Below are 25,454 nucleotides of genomic sequence, written 5' to 3'. Positions count from 1 at the left end.
AACTATAACAGGATAAAGAAATCACATTTCAAATGACGTCATCGCTGACTGAACGAACGAGCGTGAACGACTTACGGAAAAATTTATGGAAATTGCGAAAAATACACTTATCAAATTACGACACTCGGAGCTAAGGTGGCCTGATCAACTCATGAGTCAATAAATTCAGAAAAATAACTTACTTCGCTGAGTCTAGTGTTCTTTTAGAAGGACTTTATGTAGCGATCTTCAGTCATACAAAACGCAGTTGGCGTACGCGTATGAGACTCTAGCCCATAATAGTTATAGCGAACTCTGACCTACGCTGAACGTAACGCCCGCGCCTAAAGAGGGCGGTATACTGTTAAAAGTGAAAGGGCGTCCAGCACACTAATATTACACCTCTTTGTGTATTTGTTAATTTTACATATGTTTGTCATGACAGTATGTTTGTAAATATCTAGAAAAATCTCGTCTTTCGTTGATAATTTCGATTGTTTGTTTGGAATGTCGATCCCCGTTGGTTTCTCTATACTGAGTTTAGGAAGGGCGTCGATCAACACCGTGACAATCAGCCGAGAGAAGACAAACATTGACCGTAATTCATGGAGATCATGTCCGTAATTTGTGGGCTGAAACCCCAAATAATTAATCAAGTATTATTATTTTAATATATATTTTATTTTACATTGCAAAACTAAACCATGCCCAAAACAGAGCTAGAGTTGTTCGCGGTGAAACAACCGCATTGAAGACGATGTAACTTCAGCTAGCCATTTCTTACCTTGAAATAAAAAAAAATAAAAATTCGAAGAGCATCGGGGAAAATATTAATAATCATCCTTATCAATCGCTTGATTTATTTTATTCGAATCCATGAAATTCACGATTTTTTTTTACATTTGTTGGCAACTTCCGCGCTAAAAATGATTGAAAATGTGGGTGTAGTTATTTTGCAAAGTCCTGTTGATAATACGGACAAATATGGTTCTGTGACCCAGTTCGTGCTCCGATCAGGTGACTCTCAGCCAATCAATGATGTTGTAACAAAGCATATTTGACGCTAATTGAAGGGTCGTCGTACAATCCAATCACCGGCGTCGATTCACATAGTTGTTTGTGCTGTGACAGGCTTCAAAATTATTCGCTGAAAAACATATATTTTGACAAACTGATGGAATTTGACCTTAGTTCAAAAAGAAAATACTAGGCTAAGATACATTAGAGCTCACGCGAATCAGTTTTCTCTGCAAGTTGTGAAATAAAGTAAACCAGAGTAGCGTCGATGATTTTCAGCCCTGAAGGACTTTGAATTGTTTATCGACTGGCCACCAAATAGTTATGGCTATAACTAAATTTGACACGTTTTTCATTTAAGCCCAATAAATTATTCATACATGTCAAGCTCTGTTCGATTTTTTCAGGGCATGTGGCCGTTTTTAGTCAAAAATATTTTTTGTGGGAACACTTTTGCGGTACGTATACGGTATAGACCGAGCTCATTCAATGATCGTGACTTAATTTTAAAAATTGAATGTCAAATTTTACCAGACGTGGACCGATGTGGATTCGATTTCGTTATTTTTTGAATTAATCACTAACATTTCCTCGTTTCTCTGCTCTGTCAAAAGGAGTTACCTAGGCTTTTTTTCACGTAACTGTCTCATTAAAATAAAAATATTACATCTAGAACAAGCACCCAAAACACATAACAAGAAGTCCCAGTTCAGTTGCTTTCACGATAAAAGTGTAATACAGCTATTAGATTTGAAGTGTCGTTCAGAATGTAATAATAGTTAATACTAGTTGTATGTTCACACTTTACTATCAAAACCACCATTTCGACCACCCATGTGCCAGTTTTCAGTGTTTGGGCGAGCGGTCAATGTTTTCAATGAGCGAGCGAGCGAAAAAAAAAACGCGATTAAAATGCGGTCGGTTTCCGGTCGGACAAGACCGCGTGGTCGGAAATTAAGCGATAAGCGGTCGATGTAAAAGCGGAAAGTTGGGCGAAATGAGTACTGTATGACCATGTTTCTCCGACGAAGTCTCGACTGACAATAATGCTGACAATGGACGTTAGATAAACACACATTGTTTGCAACTGGAAGCTTATCACCCGTTATATCAGAATCGTCAACAACAGAGTATACAGATAAGATGTTATCATTTAATTCCTTCCAAAGATAAACACTATGCAAATATCCACGAAACGGCAGTTGTAGTCTTTTCTGCTAGTGTTTTAAAACACTAATTTGAGCAACGTTATTTTGCAATTTCGATCTTTTGTAAACCTGGGGTGATGTATCAAGGTCTAAAGTAACCGTTTTATCAATTTTTGAAAAATCAAGAAAAAAGTGAAAATTTCCCTTCTCGCTACCTTAATACCAGTGAGGTTAAGTTGCAAAGCACAGTGGGATGTGGTAAAAGAATAGAAATTTATAAGTAGCACCAATAAAATTATGTAGAAGGAAACAGGTGATATAAGCCACTGACTCAAAGTCTCTGTATTGGAGCTCTGGAACATGTATAAACAGTTGATACAACTTTCAACCACTAACTTCAAGAATCATTTTTTTAGTCTATATGCAGTAAAGAACAGGTTTAAACAGTGGATACAACTTTTAATCACTAGCTTAAAGGCCCAGGTATACTATAAATATGCACCTAAACAATAGGGATTATTTCCTTGCTTGTCAAGCTGTAGTAAACAGCTCCAGCCAAGCTCCGGTAAAAACGCGTTTTCACAAACTTACAGGTCGATTATGTCGTGCCAAAGTGGATGTATGTGACTATGAATATCACAGCAGTGACTGTGCATAGTATTTATGACAATAAATAATGTACGAGCTGAGATTGACAGATAAGTCAAAAACACGAACCGGGGAAAGGGACACGATACTAATCTTGAATAATTAACTACTGTCAATCAAAGTCATGTGGTGTTGAACTGCTGAAACAGGATGCGTCATAGGCTATGCAAGTGATTAACAACACTCATTAGCATAGCCACACCTCCAATTCACACTTGCCCAGGGCAAGTGAATTGGGCCTTTAAAGGCTTACATTTTTAATGTCACAGTAGGCAACATAATTATAATAGTTCTGAACGCTTTGTGCCAACAGAAATTCAGAAAATAGTCACACAGTTCAAGCAGCATAACGATACAGGAATACATACAAACTATATGTGTAATTGTGATTCCTTCATTAGCAAGACATAAACCATGCGACTACATTGCTTTACAGAATTCCTGCAACATGCTCCCTGGAATGCCAGCATACTTTGCTATTGAACACAGTTAAACACAAATCAGTGTTAGGAGAAACGCACCACTTAATTTCAATACAACACTATTTACCCTTTGTCAACTGCAAAATTTTTTTTTGTTTTGCATCATTCTTCCATTCAGGAAAATAAAAAGACTACTATTTCTTTTGGTTGTTATTTTTAGAAATATGCAGTTAAAATTGATTAGAAATCATAGTTCATGTGTAGCATTTTATCAGGTACATGAAAGACGTAATAAATTAGTCTGGAGTGGAATCTGATGTAGTGTTATCAACCCTTATCATTTATGGAGAAAAGATACAGGCCTCTCAATTTAGATTTATATGGTAAGACCCTCTGTTAATGACAAGGACGCACCCAATACATGGGACTGAGTACTTTAGGAAAGTGGTGAGACTGTACATACCCATGTTAATGAAAAGTGTGCTGGCCATGCAGGCAACTCACACAGAACTCTAATAATTGTGAGACTTTATGTCCCCCTGTTAATAAAAACACAGGCCATATATGTGACTTGCACCGAGGTCTTGAAACATGGTAAGAATGTATGTCCCATGTTAAATACAAGAGCACAGATATGCATATAACTTGCACTGTGAACTCTAGGAATATGGTGAGATTGTACATGCCCATGGTAATGAAAAGTGTGCTGGCCAACTCATACTGTAGACTCCAGGAAAATACTGAGACTGTATGTCGTGTTAACAGATTTGATAGTGGATGACATATTCAAAAATTAAGTCAGCAATATTACCAACTTATGATTATATTTTCTGTCTGACTGGAATAAAATTCATAGTACTTTTCTGTATGATTATAGTTACTATAGAAACAATATAAGCAGACTATTTGTTTTATTACTAAACTTTGAGCTGTTTACAAATTTAGTCTGAAAATTGGCAGACAAAATATGACTAAGTAAATTGTCGGCACATATGAATAGGAATATTTTAAACAAATATTACAAACCAAACATGGTGTTACTGGGAGACACATGTTTACTTTGGCTGGATAATATCATTTTGAATGAATAGACAAAGTATGACAGATTAGAAAATATTTAATAACTAAACTATGAACTTTTTTATCTACAAATTGAAGATGTCAGAATTGACTGATTGGTAAAATGTCATGACAGTATTGAATTTAACTTTATAATGTCTAAATTTTGACCATGCAAATTACAAAACCTTATTTTTTGTTTGTCACTGTGAACAACACAGTTCCTTCAATATTATTAGAAGCCCTTTCCAAAAACTGTTTATCATAAAGTTTAATACATTGACAAGTCTACTATGGTCGACTAATTCACTATAGGGACTACTCGGGGCTGTCATTCTACATCACAAAAGACCAGTCATGACTAGTCTACCATGGTTGACCATTCATTGACTAACTACTATGGCTGACCAGTCATTGACTAGCCTATAATGGTTGACCATTCATTGACAAACCTACTGTGGTCGATCATTCATTGACTAAAAACAATGGTTGACCAGTCATTGACTGGCCTACTATGGTTGACCATTCATTGACAAACCTACTGTGGTTGACCATTCATTGACTGGCCTACTATGGTTGACCATTTATTGACAAACCTACTGTGGTTGACCATTCATTGACTAACTACTATGGTTGATCATTCATTGACTAACTACAATGAATGATCAGTCATTGACTGGCCTACTATGGTTGACCATTCACTGACAAACCTACTGTGGTTGACCATTCACTGACAAACCTACTGTGGTTGACCATTCACAGACAAACCTACTGTGGTTGACCATTCATTGACTAACTACTATGGTTGACCATTCATTGACTAACTACAATGGATGATCAGTCATTGACTGGCCTACTATGGTTGACCATTCATTGACAAACTTACTGTGGTTGACCATTCGTTGACTAACTACAATGGATGATCAGTCATTGACTGGCCTATTATGGTTGACCATTCATTGACAAACCTACTATGGTTGACCATTCATTGACTAACTACAATGGATGATCAGTCATTGACTGGCCTACTATGGTTGACCATTCATTGATAAACCTACTGTGGTTGACCATTCATTGACTAACTACAATGAATGATCAGTCATTGACTGGGCTACTATGGTTGACCATTCATTGACAAATCTACTGTGGTTGACCATTCATTGACAAACCTACTGAGGTTGACCATTCATTGACTAACTACTATGGTTGACCATTCATTGACTAACTGCAATGGATGATCAGTCATGACTAGTCTACCATGGTTGACCATTCATTTACTAGCCTACTATGGTTGACAATTCATTGACTAACTACTATGGATGACCAGTCATTGACTAGCCTATTATGGTTGACCATTCATCGACTAACTACAATGGATGATCAGTCATTGACTGGCCTACTATGGTTGACCATTCATTGACAAACTTACTGTGGTTGACCATTCGTTGACTAACTACAATGGATGATCAGCCATTGACTGGCCTATTATGGTTGACCATTCATTGACAAACCTACTGTGGTTGACCATTCATTGACTAACTACAATGGATGATCAGTTATTGACTGGCCTACTATGGTTGACCATTCATTGACAACCCTACTGTGGTTGACCATACAGACTAGCCTACTATGGTTGACCATACACTGACTAGCCTACTGTGGTTGACTATACACTGACTAGCCTACTGTGGTTGACCATACACTGACTAGCCTCCTGTGGTTGACCATACACTGACTAGCCTACTGTGGTTGACCATACACAGACTAGCCTACTGTGGTTGACCATACACTGACTAGCCTACTGTGGTTGACCATACACTGACTAGCCTACTGTGGTTGACCATACACTGACTAGTCTACTGTGGTTGACTATACACTGACTAGCCTACTGTGGTTGACCATACACTGACTAGCCTACTGTGGTTGACCATACACTGACTAGCCTACTGTGGTTGACCATACACTGACTAGCCTACTGTGGTTGACCATACACTGACTAGCCTACTGTGGTTGACTATGCACTGACTAGTCTACTGTGGTTGACTATACACTGACTAGCCTACTATGGTTGACCATACACTGACTAACTACTATGGTTGACCATACACTGACTAGCCTACTATGGTTGACCATACACTGACAAACCTACTGTGATTGACCATACACTGACTAGCCTACTGTGGTTGACCATACACTGACTAGCCTACTGTGGTTGACCATACACTGACTAGCCTACTGTGGTTGACCATACACTGACTAGCCTACTGTGGTTGACTATGCACTGACTAGTCTACTGTGGTTGACTATACACTGACTAGCCTACTGTGGTTGACCATACACTGACTAGCCTCCTGTGGTTGACCATACACTGACTAGCCTACTGTGGTTGACCATACACAGACTAGCCTACTGTGGTTGACCATACACTGACTAGCCTACTGTGGTTGACCATACACTGACTAGCCTACTGTGGTTGACCATACACTGACTAGTCTACTGTGGTTGACTATACACTGACTAGCCTACTGTGGTTGACCATACACTGACTAGCCTACTGTGGTTGACCATACACTGACTAGCCTACTGTGGTTGACCATACACTGACTAGCCTACTGTGGTTGACCATACACTGACTAGCCTACTGTGGTTGACTATGCACTGACTAGTCTACTGTGGTTGACTATACACTGACTAGCCTACTATGGTTGACCATACACTGACTAACTACTATGGTTGACCATACACTGACTAGCCTACTATGGTTGACCATACACTGACAAACCTACTGTGATTGACCATACACTGACTAGCCTACTGTGGTTGACCATACACTGACTAGCCTACTGTGGTTGACCATACACTGACTAGCCTACTGTGGTTGACCATACACTGACTAGCCTACTGTGGTTGACTATGCACTGACTAGTCTACTGTGGTTGACTATACACTGACTAGCCTACTGTGGTTGACCATACACTGACTAGCCTACTGTGGTTGACCATACACTGACTAGCCTACTGTGGTTGACCATACACTGACAAACCTACTGTGGCTGACCATACACTGACTAGCCTACTGTGGTTGACTATGCACTGACTAGTCTACTGTGGTTGACTGTACACTGACTAGCCTACTGTGGTTGACCATACACTGACTAGCCTACTGTGGTTGACCATACACTGACTAGCCTACTGTGGTTGGCCATTCATTGACAACCCTACTGTGGTTGACCATACACTGACTAGCCTACTGTGGTTGACCATACACTGACTAGCCTACTGTGGTTGACCATACACTGACTAGTCTACTGTGGTTGACTATACACTGACTAGCCTACTGTGGTTGACCATACACTGACTAGCCTACTGTGGTTGACCATACACTGACTAGCCTACTGTGGTTGACCATACACTGACTAGCCTACTGTGGTTGACCATACACTGACTAGCCTACTGTGGTTGACTATGCACTGACTAGTCTACTGTGGTTGACTATACACTGACTAGCCTACTATGGTTGACCATACACTGACTAACTACTATGGTTGACCATACACTGACTAGCCTACTATGGTTGACCATACACTGACAAACCTACTGTGATTGACCATACACTGACTAGCCTACTGTGGTTGACCATACACTGACTAGCCTACTGTGGTTGACCATACACTGACTAGCCTACTGTGGTTGACCATACACTGACTAGCCTACTGTGGTTGACTATGCACTGACTAGTCTACTGTGGTTGACTATACACTGACTAGCCTACTGTGGTTGACCATACACTGACTAGCCTACTGTGGTTGACCATACACTGACTAGCCTACTGTGGTTGACCATACACTGACAAACCTACTGTGGCTGACCATACACTGACTAGCCTACTGTGGTTGACTATGCACTGACTAGTCTACTGTGGTTGACTGTACACTGACTAGCCTACTGTGGTTGACCATACACTGACTAGCCTACTGTGGTTGACCATACACTGACTAGCCTACTGTGGTTGGCCATTCATTGACAACCCTACTGTGGTTGACCATACAGACTAGCCTACTGTGGTTGACCATACACTGACTAGCCTACTATGGTTGACCATACACTGACTAGCCTACTGTGGTTGACCATACACTGACTAGCCTACTGTGGTTGACCATACACTGACTAGCCTACTGTGGTTGACCATACACTGACTAGCCTACTGTGGTTGACCATACACTGACAAACCTACTGTGGTTGACCATACACTGACTAGCCTACTGTGGTTGACCATACACTGACAAACCTACTGTGGTTGACCATACACTGACTAGCCTACTGTGGTTGACCATACACTGACTAGCCTACTGTGGTTGACCATACACTGACTAGCCTACTGTGGTTGACCATACACTGACAAGCCTACTGTGGCTGACCATACACTGACTAGCCTACTGTGGTTGACCATACACTGACTAGCCTACTGTGGTTGACCATACACTGACTAGCCTACTGTGGTTGACCATACACTGACTAGCCTACTGTGGTTGACCATACACTGACAAACCTACTGTGGCTGACCATACACTGACAAACTTACTGTGGTTGACCATACACTGACAAACCTACTGTGGTTGACCATATACTGACAAACCTACTGTGGTTGACCATACACTGACAAACCTACTGTGGTTGACCATACACTGACTAGCCTACTGTGGTTGACTATACACTGACAAACCTACTGTGGTTGACCATACACTGACTAGCCTACTGTGGTTGACCATACACTGACTAGTCTACTGTGGTCGACTATACACTGACTAGCCTACTGTGGTTGACTATACACTGACAAACCTACTGTGGTTGACCATACACTGACTAGCCTACTGTGGTTGACCATACACTGACCAGCCTACTGTGGTTGACCATACACTGACAAACCTACTGTGGCTGACCATACACTGACTAGCCTACTGTGGTTGACCATACACTGACTAGCCTACTGTGGTTGACCATACACTGACTAGCCTACTGTGGTTGACCATACACTGACTAGCCTACTGTGGTTGACCATACACTGACAAACCTACTGTGGCTGACCATACACTGACAAACTTACTATGGTTGACCATACACTGACAAACCTACTGTGGTTGACCATACACTGACAAACCTACTGTGGTTGACCATATACTGACAAACCTACTGTGGTTGACCATACACTGACAAACCTACTGTGTTGACCATACACTGACAAACCTACTGTGGTTGACCATACACTGACTAGCCTACTGTGGTTGACCATACACTGACAAACCTACTGTGGCTGACCATACACTGACTAGCCTACTGTGGTTGACCATACACTGACTAGCCTACTGTGGTTGACCATACACTGACTAGCCTACTGTGGTTGACCATACACTGACTAGCCTACTGTGGTTGACCATACACTGACAAACCTACTGTGGCTGACCATACACTGACAAACTTACTATGGTTGACCATACACTGACAAACCTACTGTGGTTGACCATACACTGACAAACCTACTGTGGTTGCAGTGCTAATGCATACCATAGGGTGGGTTTAGGTAAATGTTGTCTCAAAACAATACATCAAACTGTACGGGTTAATTACAATGCATTGATTTAATTAATAAATGAACAAGAAACAAGGAAATTTGAATTGTTGAAAAATTAAATTTTAAGATAATATCCAAATGATCATCAAAGTTATGACGTGACATAACTTACTTCACATTCATTGACTAGCCTACTATGGTTGACCTTTCATTGAATAGCCTACTTTGGTTGACCAGACATTGACTAGCCTTAGCCCAGTCATTGACTCGCCTACTATGGTTGACCATTTATTGACTAGCTATTATGGTTGACCATTCATTGACTAGCTACTATGATTGACCACTCATTGAATAGTCTACTATGGTTGACCATTCATTGACTAGCATTAGCCCAGTCATTGACTAGCCTTAGCCTACCATGGTTGACTAGTTCACTATAGGTACTACCAGGGGTGTGTCATTCTTCATCAAAAAAGACAACACATTTATCAGGTTTTTTTATAAAATGACTTTAATACTAAATTCAAATTTTAGTATATCAATAAATAAGTTCTCATTTGAAGTCCTTTCCCAGTAGAAACGCAAATATATGCATACATGAGTTCAATACCTTTTATATCCTAATTTGAACAAATATAAAACATCTGAATATCAAATATTGGGTATATAAAAAGAAGAAAAAAGTGGTGAAATTAAGTCTTGGTAAATTCATGCATGCATACTGAGAGACAGCATTTACAGAAAGCCACATTAGAAAACTGGTCTGTATCAATCAACTTTTGTGTCTGAATGTAGCTGAATTAAAAACAAATGTTTACTCAATTCAAACTGGTGAGGGCGCTGTCACTTCCAAGATAAGTTTTACCTGTGATTCAGAAAACCAACTTCTTGGCTAGGGAACCTACAGAGGGAAAAAAATATTAAAAAGTTTAGTTGAATCTCAAGGTATACAACCTTGTACAAAGTTGGCACAAGTCCAAGTTGAGGTCAACGATCAAAACAATTCACGACATGAGAACACCTAACAGCACCTTGAGATGGCATTGACCAATCATATTCACTGAATGACTCTGTGTCAGCCAATCACTGTTTTTAATATGCACACCTGTACATAGATTATATTGATGATGATAAACATGTGGTATAGATAAATGCACATGTTGTTCTGTACAATATGTGGATAAAGGCCCACACACTGAAAGGCAATATGTAGATAAAGGCCCACACACTGGAAGGCAATATGTAGATAAAGGCCTACACTTTGAAAGGCAATATGTAGATAAAGACCCACACACTGGAAAGCAATATGTAGATAAAGGCCCACATACTGACAGGCAATATAATATCTACATAAATGACGACAAACATGCAGGTAATATCTAGATTTAATGCTAGACACTGGCAGGGCAATATCTAGATAAAGGCCCAAATACTGACAGGGGATATCTAAAAATAAACTAGCCATGCATGGCACAGTCCCCGTTAGTTATCAAATTTAAGATATATAGTTTTGTTTATAGTAATATAGCTGGAATATAAGTCAGGAATATGATTTTTTAACATTAAAATGATTGATATTTGTATCTGATCGTCAAACAAGTACTTGTCCATATTGAGAGATATTGCTCTGGAACAGCATTCAAATTCAGCCATTTTAAATACATGTATATATATAACATGAGGTATAACGAATATATAAAATTTAAATATAATAAGTCAAAGCATTTAAGAGATATGGCTCTAGAAGCCCAATCATTAAAAGAAATGGCCGCCAGTCAGCCATTTTGAATCCAATCTGAAAAATAAAATGACGAGCATCAGGAACCCATAATGTCTAATGTATGTACCAAGTTTGAACGAAATCCACCCATAAATGCTTGATATTTGATGATTTTTTTAGCACAAAAATGACCACCATTCGGCCATTTTGAATAGGATCGTCAAACCAATATATCTGTCTATCTATGACATGATGTATAATGAATATTTAAAATTTGAGATATGGGTCTAAAAGCCCATTCATTAAAACAAAATGGCCGCCAGACAGCCATTTTCAATCCGATCTGAAAAATAAATGTGCATCAGAAACCTGTAATGTCTAATACATGTACCAAGTTTGAAAGAAATCCATCCATAAATGCCAGATATTTGATGATTGTTTAGCACAAAAAAGGCCACCATTTGGCCATTTTGAATAGGATCGTCAAACCAATATATCTGTCTATCTATGACATGATGTATAATGAATATTTAAAATCTGAACATAATCAGTGAAAGCAAGTCAGAGATATGGCACAAGAACCACATACATTAATACAAAATGGCCACTAGTCGGCCATTTTGAATCTTATCTGAAAAACAAAATTATTTGCATCAAGGTCCCATAATGTCTAATGTATATACCAAGTTTGAACAAAATCCATCTGTAAACAGCCGCGAAATGGTTGATTTTTTGGATTTTTTAGCACAAAAATGGCCGCCATTCAGCCATCTTGAATCAGATCTTGAAACAAATTGACGTGCATATGTATAATATCATGTATGATGTATGTGTGAAGTTTGATTGTGAGTGGTCCAGGCATTTCTAAGATACAGGTCCGGACGCACGCACAGACGCACTGCGTCCGAACGGGGACTAAAAAAACGCACACACTAGCGGGAAATATGTAGATAAAGGCCACACACTGGCGGGCAATACGTAGATGAAGGCCAACACACTAAAAGGCAATATGTAGATAAAGGCCCACACACTGGTTGGCAATATTTAGATTATATTCCACACACTGGCGGGCAATATCTAGATAAAGACCCACACACTCATGGACAATATGTAAATAAAGCCCCACCCACAATAATATACTAAAAGCAACACACCACACATTGGAGGCAACTGGCAGAGAATACTTGGTGTTAACAAAAATGATGATGCTACTATTCAGGTACACTACCTACCAGTTTCTTTATCAAGTAGTTTTCTTTTTAATCCAAATTTAGTAGGTGGATCTTGTTCTTGTATTAACTGTTTTGATTGGTTGGGTCTAGGTAGAAGTGCTGGTGGTGTAGGTGCTGGTCTGTTACTGAAATAAGCCATCCTGAGAGCCTACATGACATGATAGTACATACAGTGTAAAGAAAGCATGCTTGCACTTGAACAAATTACATCAAAAACATATTTATAATCAAAGAAAGCTTAGAAAGAACTCCCGTGCGCTGAGAGTTTTGGAGACACATTAAAAATTAATTCAAAATTACTTATACTTGAGATATTGATGGAATAGCTGAAAACTAATTATGCAAATAAGGTAACTAATATGAACAGATTTAGGTGTAAAACTAATAAGGTCTGCACAATGTACCAAGTTTCATTGGAATGTGATTAGAACCAAAAAAATATTAATTATTATGCTAATTAGAGAATTAATATGAACAGATTTTAACCCAAAATTAATCAGGCTGTCTATTCTAGAGCATTTATGTACCAAGTTTTATTCAAATGTGATGATCAATACTTGAGATATTAGTATTAATTAATTATGTTAATTAGGTGATTAAGAAGCATAAATATTTACCAAAAACTAATATCGTGCATAGTCTTAGGTTCATTGAAATGTGATGGGTACTATTTAAAAGTTTCATTGAAATCCAATGAGTGGTTTTTAGACATCAGTGCAACAACCATAGAACAGCAAAAAATTAACTAATTATGCAAATTAGGTAATTAATAGGCACAATTATTTATCCCAAAGTTAATCAGGTCTCTGCATAGTCCTAGAATATTTATGTCGCAAGTCTCATTGAAATGTGATGATTAGTACTTGAGATATCAGGAAAAAGCTGAAAATTAACTAATTATGCTAATAAGGTGATTAATATGCACAAATATTTACTAAAAAACTAATTAGGTCTCTGCACAGTCCTCAAGTAACTATGTACCAAGTTTCATTGAAACGTGATCATTACTACTCAAAATATCAAAAGCTGAAAATTAATTAATTATGCAAATTAGGTAATTTATATGTACTGATATTACCCTAAAAACTATCAGGTCTGTGCAGTGTCATATGACACCTATGTACCAATTTTTATTGAAATGTTATGATTAGTACTTGAGATATCAGTGAAAAACCCGAAAATTGATTAATCATTATGTAAATTAGGTAATTAATAATATTAACAGATTTTTACCCAAAACTAATAAAATCTGTGCATTAGTTCAGAGCATCCATGTGTCAAGTTTCATTGAAATCCAATGAGTGGTTCTTCAAAAATCAGTGGAAAAGTCATGAAACAGCTTAAAATCAGTTAATTATCATGCAAATTAGATAATTAATATTCATAGATTTTTACCCCAAACTAATCAAATCTGCGCACGAGTTCAGAGCATCCATGTGCCAAATTTCATCAAAATCCAATGAGTGGTTCTTCAGATATCAGTGGAACAGTCTTGGAACAGCTAAAAATCAGCTAATTATCATGCAAATTAGGTAATTAATATTCATAGATTTTTACCAAAACCTAATCAACTCTGCACATTATCCCAGAGCATCTATGTACCAAGTTTCATCAAAATTTGATTAGTGGTTCTTGAGATAACGGTGGAACAAAAAAAGTGACATACATACAGACATACAGACAGGGTAACTGCAAAGACTCCCTTTTGTGCTTCGCACACGGGAGTCAAAAAGATTCTTGGGGTTAAAAAGTAAAGACAACTACAGTCATACTTGTAAGAACACTTATCCAATGGACTGACATATTCTAGCATTCAAAGTATTGTCATACCTGTGAGCAAGAACACCTATCCAATGCACTGACATATTCTAGCATTCAAAGTGTTGTCATACCTGTGAGCAAGAACACCTAATCCAATGCACTGACATATTCTAGCATTCAAAGTGTTGTCATACCTGTGAGCAAGAACACCTATCCAATGCACTGACATATTCTAGCATTCAAAGTGTTGTCATACCTGTGAGCAAGAACACCTATCCAATGCACTGACATATTCTAGCATTCAAAGTGTTGTCATACCTGTGAGCAAGAACACCTATCCAATGCACTGGCATATTCTAGCATTCAAAGTGTTGTCATACCTGTGAGCAAGAACACCTATCCAATGCACTGACATATTCTAGCATTCAAAGTGTTGTCATACCTGTGAGCAAGAACACCTATCCAATGCACTGACATATTCTAGCATTCAAAGTGTTGTCATACCTGTGAGCAAGAACACCTATCCAATGCACTGACATTCTAGCATTCAAAGTGTTGTCATACCTGTGAGCAAGAACACCTATCCAATGCACTGACATATTCTAGCATTCAAAGTGTTGTCATACCTGTGAGCAAGAACACCTATTCAATGCACTGACATATTCTAGCATTCAAAGTGTTGTCATACCTGTGAGCAAGAACACCTATCCAATGCACTGATATATTCTAGCATTCAAAGTGTTGTCATACCTGTGAGCAAGAACACCTATTCAATGCACTGACATATTCTAGCATTCAAAGTATTGTCATACCTGTGAGCAAGAACACCTATTCAATGCACTGACATATTCTAGCATTCAAAGTATTGTCATACCTGTGAGCAAGAACACCTATCCAATGCACTGACATATTCTAGCATTCAAAGTATTGTCATACCTGTGAGCAAGAACACCTATCCAATGCACTGACATATTCTAGCATTCAAAGTGTTGTCATACCTGTGAGCAAGAACACCTATCCAATGCACTGACATATTCTAACACTCAAAGTGTTGTCATACCTGTGAGCAAGAACACCTATCCAATGCACTGACATATTCTAGCATTCAAAGTGTTGTCATACCTGTGAGCAAGAACACCTATCCAATGCACTGACATATTCTAGCATTCAAAGTGTTGTCATACCTGTGAGCAAGAACACCTATCCAATGCACTGACATATTCTAACATTCAAAGTATTGTCATACCTGTGAGCAAAAACACCTATCCAATGCACTGACATATTCTAACACTCAAAGTGTTGTCATACCTGTGAGCAAGAACACCTATCCAATGCACTGACATATTCTAGCATTCAAAGTGTTGTCATACCTGTGAGCAAGAACACATATCCAATGCACTGACATATTCTAGCATTCAAAGAGTTGTCATACCTGTGAGCAAGAACACCTATCCAATGCACTGACATATTCTAGCATTCAAAGTATTGTCATACCTGTGAGCAAGAACACCTATCCAATGCACTGACATATTCTAGCATTCAAAGTGTTGTCATACCTGTGAGCAAGAACACCTATCCAATGCACTGACATATTCTAACATTCAAAGTGTTGTCATACCTGTGAGCAAAAACACCTATCCAATGCACTGACATATTCTAACACTCAAAGTGTTGTCATACCTGTGAGCAAGAACACCTATCCAATGCACTGACATATTCTAGCATTCAAAGTATTGTCATACCTGTGAGCAAGAACACCTATCCAATGCACTGACATATTCTAGCATTCAAAGTGTTGTCTTACCTGTGAGCAAGAACACCTATCCAATGCACTGACATAATCTAGCATTCAAAGTGTTGTCATACCTGTGAGCAAGAACACCTATCCAATGCACTGACATATTCTAGCCTTCAAAGTGTTGTCATACCTGTGAGCAAGAACACCTATCCAATGCACTGACATATTCTAACACTCAAAGTGTTGTCATACCTGTGAGCAAAAACACCTATCCAATGCACTGACATATTCTAACACTCAAAGTGTTGTCATACCTGTGAGCAAGAACACCTATCCAATGCACTGACATATTCTAGCATTCAAAGTGTTGTCATACCTGTGAGCAAGAACACTTATCCAATGGACTGACATATTCTAGCATTCAAAGTATTGTCATACCTGTGAGCAAGAACACCTATCCAATGCACTGACATATTCTAGCATTCAAAGTGTTGTCATACCTGTGAGCAAGAACACCTATCCAATGCACTGACATATTCTAGCATTCAAAGTGTTGTCATACCTGTGAGCAAAAACACCTATCCAATGCACTGACATATTCTAACACTCAAAGTGTTGTCATACCTGTGAGCAAGAACACCTATCCAATGCACTGACATATTCTAGCATTCAAAGTGTTGTCATACCTGTGAGCAAAAACACCTATCCAATGCACTGACATATTCTAACACTCAAAGTGTTGTCATACCTGTGAGCAAGAACACCTATCCAATGCACTGACATATTCTAGCATTCAAAGTGTTGTCATACCTGTGAGCAAGAACATCTATCCAATGCACTGACATATTCTAGCATTCGAAGTGTTGACATACCTGTGAGCAAGAACACCTATCCAATGCACTGACATATTCTAGCATTCAAAGTGTTGTCATACCTGTGAGCAAGAACACCTCTCCAATGGACTGAAGTTTAACAAGGACTGCAATGTTTCCAACAAATCATCTCCCGCTGCTGTAAATATATCTTTCAATTGAGTGCCAGGAAATTTCTTGAATTCTACATAGTCTGGTAATGCTGTCATTCCCTAGAACAAAAAAGTGCCTGGAATCAAATAACCATTTGATTGTACAGCCCTGTCATGTAGTCCTAAACATGAATATGGCTTCTGTGGTAACAAGGCACTAGTCAAGTGAGACAACAGTAACATTCAATGTCTGGAACTGTCGCCTGGCACAAAAACATTAAATAAAAAAAAAAACGATGTCAGAATCAACTGATTACACCCTTGTATCATTATTGTTCCTAAGATAATTCATAAGAAAATATTTTTCAAAAAATGTTAGTGAGTGAATCTTGATAACATAGATTGCATTGTGATTGGGTAAACATATTCATGGAGAAATAACAGATTAGTCATGTAATAGATGGTTTTGTGTATTGCGTCTGCAACAAAACATGAAATGATTTGACATCGTTAAATGCGTATAGCACATTATCAAGCATGGTAATACCATATTAGTTATGAAAAGTTGATCAAAAATGGTGTTAAAACCATATGTACACTACAGGAATGTCACAACAGATAGTAACATGCGGGAATTAGGAAAAAACTCATTTACCATAGTGCTATCAGAAGGCACTGTGTTAAATTCATATCCCCCCCCCCCCCCCGGGAAAAAAAACAAAACAAATGATGTCAATCTCACAATTGCATACTTGCATGTTATTGATATTTGAGAATAACTATTAATAAAGTTATACTCACAGGCCACTGCTCTTCTGTGGGTGTTCCTAAAGCCTGGAATATTTTACTAAGTTGATCAAGATCAGAGTCACCAGCCAGAAATGGTACTCTGAGAAGTAGTTCTGCTAATATACATCCTATGGCCCACATGTCAACACCAATACCATATATCCTGGCACCAAATAATAGTTCTGGACATCTGTACCACCTAAAATAAAACCAAATGCAGAAAATACAGTTTTGCTGAATGTCAGCCAACCTTTAAAATAGGTATGTATTTTGGAGAAACTATCGGTATGTCACCTTGGTCAGCAATGTTCATGGATAGACCAAGAATTGGTACATATTTTTAAACAACCAAATCACCTTGGTTAACAATATTCATTTCAATTGATTCATGACTCTTTAAAGTACATTGATACATAGCTCACATTATCCCTTCACATCTTGAATAATACAAAATAATGTTAAAGTAGTATAAGATATAATTGAAGAAATACTTACCGAGTGACCACCTGATGAGTGTAGGCACGGTTTGGACTTCCAAAATACTTAGCTAGACCAAAATCACCAAGTTTTAGAATTCCTTGTCCATTTATTAATAAATTATTTGGTTTCAAATCCTGCAAAACATTAATTACAAACAAATAATAAATATTGTTTACGATAAAAAATATTATTCTTGTATCATACATGTACTATAAAATTGTAAAATCCGAATATGAACCTGTTTGATATTATGAATAACAAAACAATCATGAGTTTTTTTCAAACCCAAAATAAGTTAAAACAAATCTGAGAAATGGTTAAGAACTCATGAAAATAAAACCGACACTGCTGCAGTCAACGAATTTGAATCACAAACAAACATGTGTGCATCGGTAACGCATCATGTGTGATTTTCAAAACAGATTTGAATGGAATTGGTTGAGGCAGGCCTGAGAACTGGGTTATTAAATATTTTTAGTGTTTTGGGAGACAAAAATAACTACTAGTCAACCAATTCAGTGTGCATATATATGTATCCCATAATGAATTATTTTATACTACCGTACTTCCCCGATCATAAGCCCAAGGGCTTGAACATGTAAAATCAGGAAAATTAAAGGGTGGGCTTATACTCGAGGACCGTCTCAGAAAAAATAATTTTTTGGGGGGTTTACAATTGTAATTATTACATATTATTTTGAAGAAAAAAAAGGAAACAAGTCGTCCTAGATTTCCGAGACACTTTTACAATGAAGAAACAAACATGTTCATAAAAATATTTTATTTTACTACAATATGATTTACATACCGTCTGAATTTTCGTTGAAAAAATAGGTAAGGTCTGTGGGTAAACACTCAGAATGCAAGATCTTAATTATTATCTTTGATGTGGGATGTTTTTGATTGTAAGCAAACTCTCTATGCAAACCAATTTCTGCCATGACGCTTTTCACCATAATTTGACCTGAAACAACGTCCTTTGACACGTCAAGTCTTTCATTAACCAATTAACCAATCAAAATGCTTTGTTATACTGACAAAGTTTTCCGATTATTGACGTTAGCACTGATTTCGACTAAAAAAGGCAATAACTGGTAATTCGCCATTTTCAAAGGTAAACTGAGAGTGAAGGAAGTATTTAAACACCTTTCCTGGTCTCAAACAGGTCATGTTGTATATTAGTTTACTCGTTCAGAGCCCATTCATGATAATTTCGGAAAAGTAAAAGTAAACGATGAATCAAACAACTGTACTAAGCATGATTTCTATGCAATGAAACACACTTTTTACACGCATATTATTATAAATGTCGCTGTCACCCGGTAAAAACATGCTGGGCTTATAATTGGGGATCCCCTCAACTCGTTAAATATCTGAAAATAGAGGGATGGGCTTATTCTCGGGGAGGGACCTATGATCGGGGATGAACGGTATCAGTCCAGAAATGTCTGAGAAATGAAGATGGACGGACACAAAGAACCGAAAATAGGGATTATAAACCTCAGTGACCAATGTACAATTCAATATAGATTAAGATTAAGGCTTAATACTACAGGGAAATCACAATATCATTGTTTCCAATGTTCAAGTATCCCTCCTCTTTTATTCGGTCTTTGTCATTTATAGGATGAAACTTTTCAAGACTTTGAAATGCTTTTAAATAAGTTAGTCACTTTCACCTTGTTCTCATGTCAATTGTAGTAAATATATTTAACCTTACCCTATGAAGAATCCAATTGTCATGTAAATATTCTAGCCCCTGTAAAGTCATAATTGTTAAACTTTTGATATGTGCAGGTGTTAAAACTAAATTGTTGTCTTTAATTATAACCTGTAAAATAAGAAAAAAGATGACAATTCAAATCCTGTACTTGCTCCATTAGAAGTGCATCTATAAATTCCCTTTCAACAGTTTTCCATGCCTTTCATTCAAAGCAGTAGCTCATCTAATAATCTGACAAGCTGCATTTTGCTGTTGTTGGCTACTAGTAAATATTCAGACAGACATTTTGCATTCAATACTTCAGTATATGCACCTGAGGTGAAACATACTGTGAGTAAACGCTGGTTGTCTTTTTATATCATTTGGCAATAATACTGTGTGCAAAACGTATTTAGAGCAGAAAACAGTGTGCAGACCAAGACCAGCCCACATTGTTGAACTAGCAATGATATTCTAAGTGAGAAAACATTGTAGAAAGATAAATAAAAGTGCACACAAACTAAAAATTGTATAATGTACAACAAATCATTAAAATATTACAGTTGTTTAGTAGACATGAACAACTGAAGAATGTTCTGATTGCAAGTAAAAACATAGTTAAACTCTGGGGACCTTGCCCTTTGTTTAACATTGTTTCAATATGAATATGCATTGTCATAATTTTGAATACAAACAAGTTTTAGGATTGAAACAGCAGTGGGAAAGTAGTCTTTCAAGAGTCCTCGATTGATGTAAATATCTTACAAAAACATTGGTGCCTAATTTGTTTAATTATTTTGAGAGACATAATTTCCAGTAATTCAGATATTTCAGTATGAAACTAAATGCCTCATCTCAGAAAAAAAGTGCAGCATTTAGGCGTGAACGTAATCATAAAACATGCAAGATAACAGAAAATCTTAGCTGGGTTTTTGCCTAATATGTATCTCTGTCAAAAAATAATGATTTACTGAGACAAATGCGAACTTCCTCATTGTATTCATTGTGTAACTACAGTAATATTTGAAAATTAAAATACACCCTCTAGGGACAAATATCATATCATTCGCACTAAGGAAAGATTTTATGCTGATGAATTAGGTGACGAAGTTTTATACAATTTGGAATAGAATTAGTAAAGTTATATTGCACATACTAACAATTATTAACATCGACGACAGACATTTCCCTTAATATTCATGCTCTTTCATCTTTGATGATACAGGTGAGGTAACAACTATAGAATGTTCTCACTGGTAATGACTCACCTCTAAATCTGTGTCCATGAAATCAAATACTAAACTTATATTAGATTTATGACCAAAAACATCAAGTAGCTACAAGAGAGAGAAAATATAAATAATATCTTAGTTGATCAGTGCTTGGCAAAAAATTAATTCAAAAAAGAAACATTGACATGACACAGTTCTGTCATAAAATAGTAACCAAAACTAAAATGATATGATTGTCTATGGAAATGACGTATTAGATCCAATTGTGATACTGCAGAATTGATGTAGTATTTAATAAATAGAGTAAATAGCAGCACTTGTGTTCCTAAGAAGCAAATAAATAAGACATTTTGTACTCAAAATCACAAAAATATTCAAAATGTACAAATGTGATAGAAGTCTTCATAAGGTGCCAATATATGTAGAATCAAAGCAACAAGTCATGTGACTGTCAAGAAGAAGGTGTTGCAATTATACCTTTATATAATCAGCTGTGCTTGTTGGAAGAATAATTAATGTCACTTTCAAGAGATAATTTGCAACATTTTGATTATTTTGGTAATGTGAAAATGAATTGTACAAAACATATTGTAAAATATGTGTAAACTACACTTATTCTGTAAATATTTGAGATGTCAAACCATTACTTACCCCAATAATATTTTCATGACTTAATTCTTGTAATAGTTTAATTTCTCTCAAAGCAGTTCTATTGATACCATCTTTAGCCTCACTTCGTTGACCAAGTTTAATCTGCAAACAAAATAAATTCAATAGAGCAAGATCTAGTTTTTATTGTAATATTGAATAGGAATGTGTGTTTACATAATATATATTTTAACATGAGGTTCAATGCAATAAGTCTAGGAATGTTGAAGATAAAAGTCTGCCACATTTTCTATGTATGTACCAAATTTACATACAGTTCTGAAATGGTGGATATTTTTGCAATGGGTATAAGTAAGCCATTTAGAATCAGACCATAAAACCATACAAAACCATTGTATACGGTAAACAATATAACAATAATCTGACATTATGTACAACATATTTAGTAAAGTTTGAATGTAATTGGTGAAGGATTGTCAGAAACATAACACTCTGTTTTTAAGATCCGTAAAACAAAATAACATGCAACAGTTTCTTATGATGTTTAATATGATTACAAAGTGGGAATAATAAAATCTGCGTAGCCATGGCTGATAGCCTGGTTCAGAATGTCAGAAATGCTTTACTTGGTGCATTATAGCACTAAAGTGGCCATCCTGAGTTGTATCCCTAAACAAATGGGCGTGTGAAGTTTGAATTTCAGACATGTTACAAGCAAATCAGTTATCTGTTATTACCAAAGCTGTTACCATCCACACAAAGCTGCTACATATGTTTACACATGTAGTCCTCATAGTTTCACAGAATTAACACATGAACCCTTCATATTATCACAGAATTAACACATGAACCATTCATATTATCACAGAACTTACACATGAACCCTTCATATTATCACAGAACTTACACATGAACCCTTCATATTATCACAGAACTTACACATGAACCCTTCATATTATCACAGAACTTACACATGAACCCTTCATATTATCACAGAATTTACACATGAACCCTTCATATCATCACAGAATTTACACATGAACCCTTCATATCATCACAGAATTTACACACGAACCCTTCATATTATCAGAATTTACACATGAACCATTCATATTATCACAGAATTAACACATGAACCCTTCATATTATCACGGAACTTACACATGAACCCTTCATATTATCACAGAATTTAAACATGAACCTTTCAGATCTTTACAGAATATCCACATGAACCCTTCATATTATCAGAATTTACACATGAACCATTTTTATTATCACAGAATTTACACATGAACCCTTCATATTATCACAGAACTTACTTTAGATTGGTGAACTAAAATATTCTTACCTTCTTAACTGCAACTATTTTCCCTCCATTAGCAGTGTCTTTAGCTTTGTATACTGTAGCAAACTGACGACAAACACATAGTGAACTAGTTAAGAGCAGTACATTGTGATATATATTTTTTTTCATTCCAGCAGAAATAAATACAAGTATTAGAGCATTAGAGGTGGTTCCACGGTCAAAGTAATATTTTTAATGATTCAGTATACAACAAATGATTAATGGTTTACATGTGCACATATTAGAGGGCACTACTAATAGAATAAATATGGTACAAATCAGGTAGTGTCTCACCATACAGAGGATTATTTTAGATGAGATTTATTAATTTACAACAATGCATGACAAGTACTGTATGCAAATTGTTTGATAGGTGAAGATGAACATTGAAATGATTCAAGATATTATTTAATTTGGTTCCTTGTCAAATATTTGATACTGTGACTTATCAAGGGTTGCGACTTACTGAGGGGTCTCGTGAAAAGGGGTTTATGCATTAAAGGCATAATTTTTTCATATAAAATATTTATAAATGTTTATAAGTTTCAAATGCAATTGAAAACAACTTGGCTAATCACAATAGCAGATGAATAGTGCCCGTATAGAACTTCGCGGCATTCAGTTAATCTTTCATCTCTCCTTGTCACTGCCCAGCAATTGAACACTGTGCCAAACGAACATATTAACATCATATGCCCTGCTCATGCCCTCCTTGATCTGTGAGGATAATGGCTTTGAGAGAGGATACCTGATGTTAAATGCAATTGAGAGGCTACGCTTTTGAACTCACAGAGGCTGAAGGAAGACATTGCTCCCAGAAAATATTTATAAATTTGAAACAGCCAATCCAAATGTCTCAATGAGTTTGAAACAGCCAATCCAAATGTCTCAATGAGTTTGAAAAAGCTAATCCAAATGTCTCAATGAGTTTGAAAAAGCTAATCCAGTTGTCTCAATTGAATCTGAATAAAACATACAATGAATTTGGCAATATGAAATATGGAAAGAGCTATTCTGAAAACACTATACGGTTTTTTGTATATATTTTAATTTTATTCAAATATGATTAATCAATTTTTTTAATTATATATATAAATTCCTTTATTACATTACGGAATGCACAATTTTTGGGTTCACAACCACCCCCCTCCATTCAAATTGGAAAGCCCTGTTCACCTGTTTCCTTAGGTTTATGTTTGTTTGAATAGTGTTTTGGCGTGTCCAGGGACGATATTTCGAAATCCTAAAATGTTCTACATGTATATTCAACACTGCATGTATACAATCAAACTATGTCACATAAATTTCCAAAAAAACAACAATACATTAAAACGCAACTGTAAAAGTCATGTCACCGTGCTCCGCCGTAGAACTGAAATATGGATATGTTTGTTTGTTTTGTAAATTGTGTAGCTAATGTATATTATATTTAATATTCATAGAATGTTAAAATTGGTTTTCCACTTACCTGTCCTTCCCCGAGGAAATCAATCTTCTCATAACGACTTGAACGATCCGCTGTTCCCGAATGCGTCGCCATTTTGAAACTTACCCATGATTCACCATTCATTTTCCAGTTTTTCTGAACTTTTTTTAGCGACTAAACTTGCTAAATGCTATTCGTAAAAAAAATTGGACGCATTGCACACTGGATGTAATTGCAGTGCAGTCGGGCACTAGAACAGTGCTATTGTTGCTTTTCTGCAAGCCGGGGCACGCTTGAAAACCCCGGGTTGAAAACGAACGATTTTCGCTTACTCATGTATGAGGGCTCACTCTTTTATCATGTATTTTTTCACAATGAGGTTTTTTTGCTCATGAGTTTGTTCCCCGTTTGCACTCTCATTTCTCATTTTCTGAATTTTGTATGAAGCGAAGAAACACTATTCACAATGAACCCTAATTGAACGCATTATACACTGGGTAAAGTTAAGTCAAGTAGTCGTATAATTGATTGAAAGCTTGTTTGTTGTTGTTAATCACTGCTTCACCCAAAACAGGCAATTAAATATACGAAGAGAACAGCTGACTCTGATAACAT

At 36.8% G+C, this 25,454-nt stretch overlaps 1 protein-coding gene across 1 annotated transcript; it reads right to left on the bottom strand.

Moving 5' to 3' along the window:
- Positions 1-10,199: 10,199 nt before the first annotated feature.
- LOC100375892 (cyclin-dependent kinase 7-like) lies at positions 10,200-24,962 on the bottom strand. Its single transcript, XM_085506786.1, has 10 exons — positions 24,882-24,962; positions 23,417-23,479; positions 22,111-22,212; positions 21,496-21,564; positions 20,246-20,356; positions 18,541-18,659; positions 18,058-18,244; positions 17,227-17,376; positions 12,794-12,941; positions 10,200-10,742 (listed from the first exon to the last, which is right to left on the bottom strand). The coding sequence occupies exons 1-10, from the start codon at positions 24,951-24,953 to the stop codon at positions 10,714-10,716; spliced, it is 1,050 nt and encodes a 349-aa protein (XP_085362912.1). The 5' UTR covers positions 24,954-24,962; the 3' UTR covers positions 10,200-10,713.
- Between the last annotated feature and the right edge of the window lie 492 nt (positions 24,963-25,454).

The sequence above is a fragment of the Saccoglossus kowalevskii genome, chromosome 13, assembly GCF_978046115.1.
Source record: "Saccoglossus kowalevskii chromosome 13, keSacKowa6.1, whole genome shotgun sequence".
Classification (NCBI taxonomy): Eukaryota; Metazoa; Hemichordata; class Enteropneusta; family Harrimaniidae; genus Saccoglossus; species Saccoglossus kowalevskii.
Note: the sequence above shows the minus strand (reverse complement) of the source record. Positions and strands in the feature narration are given on the sequence as shown.

Coding starts and splice junctions, on each gene's coding strand:
- LOC100375892 (XM_085506786.1), bottom strand. CDS start 24,953: ATGGCGACGCATTCGGGAACAGCGGATCGTTCAAGTCGTTATGAGAAG. Junction 23,480..24,881: donor ATTTCCTCGGGGAAGGACAG/GTAAGTGGAAAA, acceptor GTTTGTCGTCAG/TTTGCTACAGTATACAAAGC. Junction 22,213..23,416: donor AAATAGTTGCAGTTAAGAAG/GTAAGAATATTT, acceptor TTTTGTTTGCAG/ATTAAACTTGGTCAACGAAG.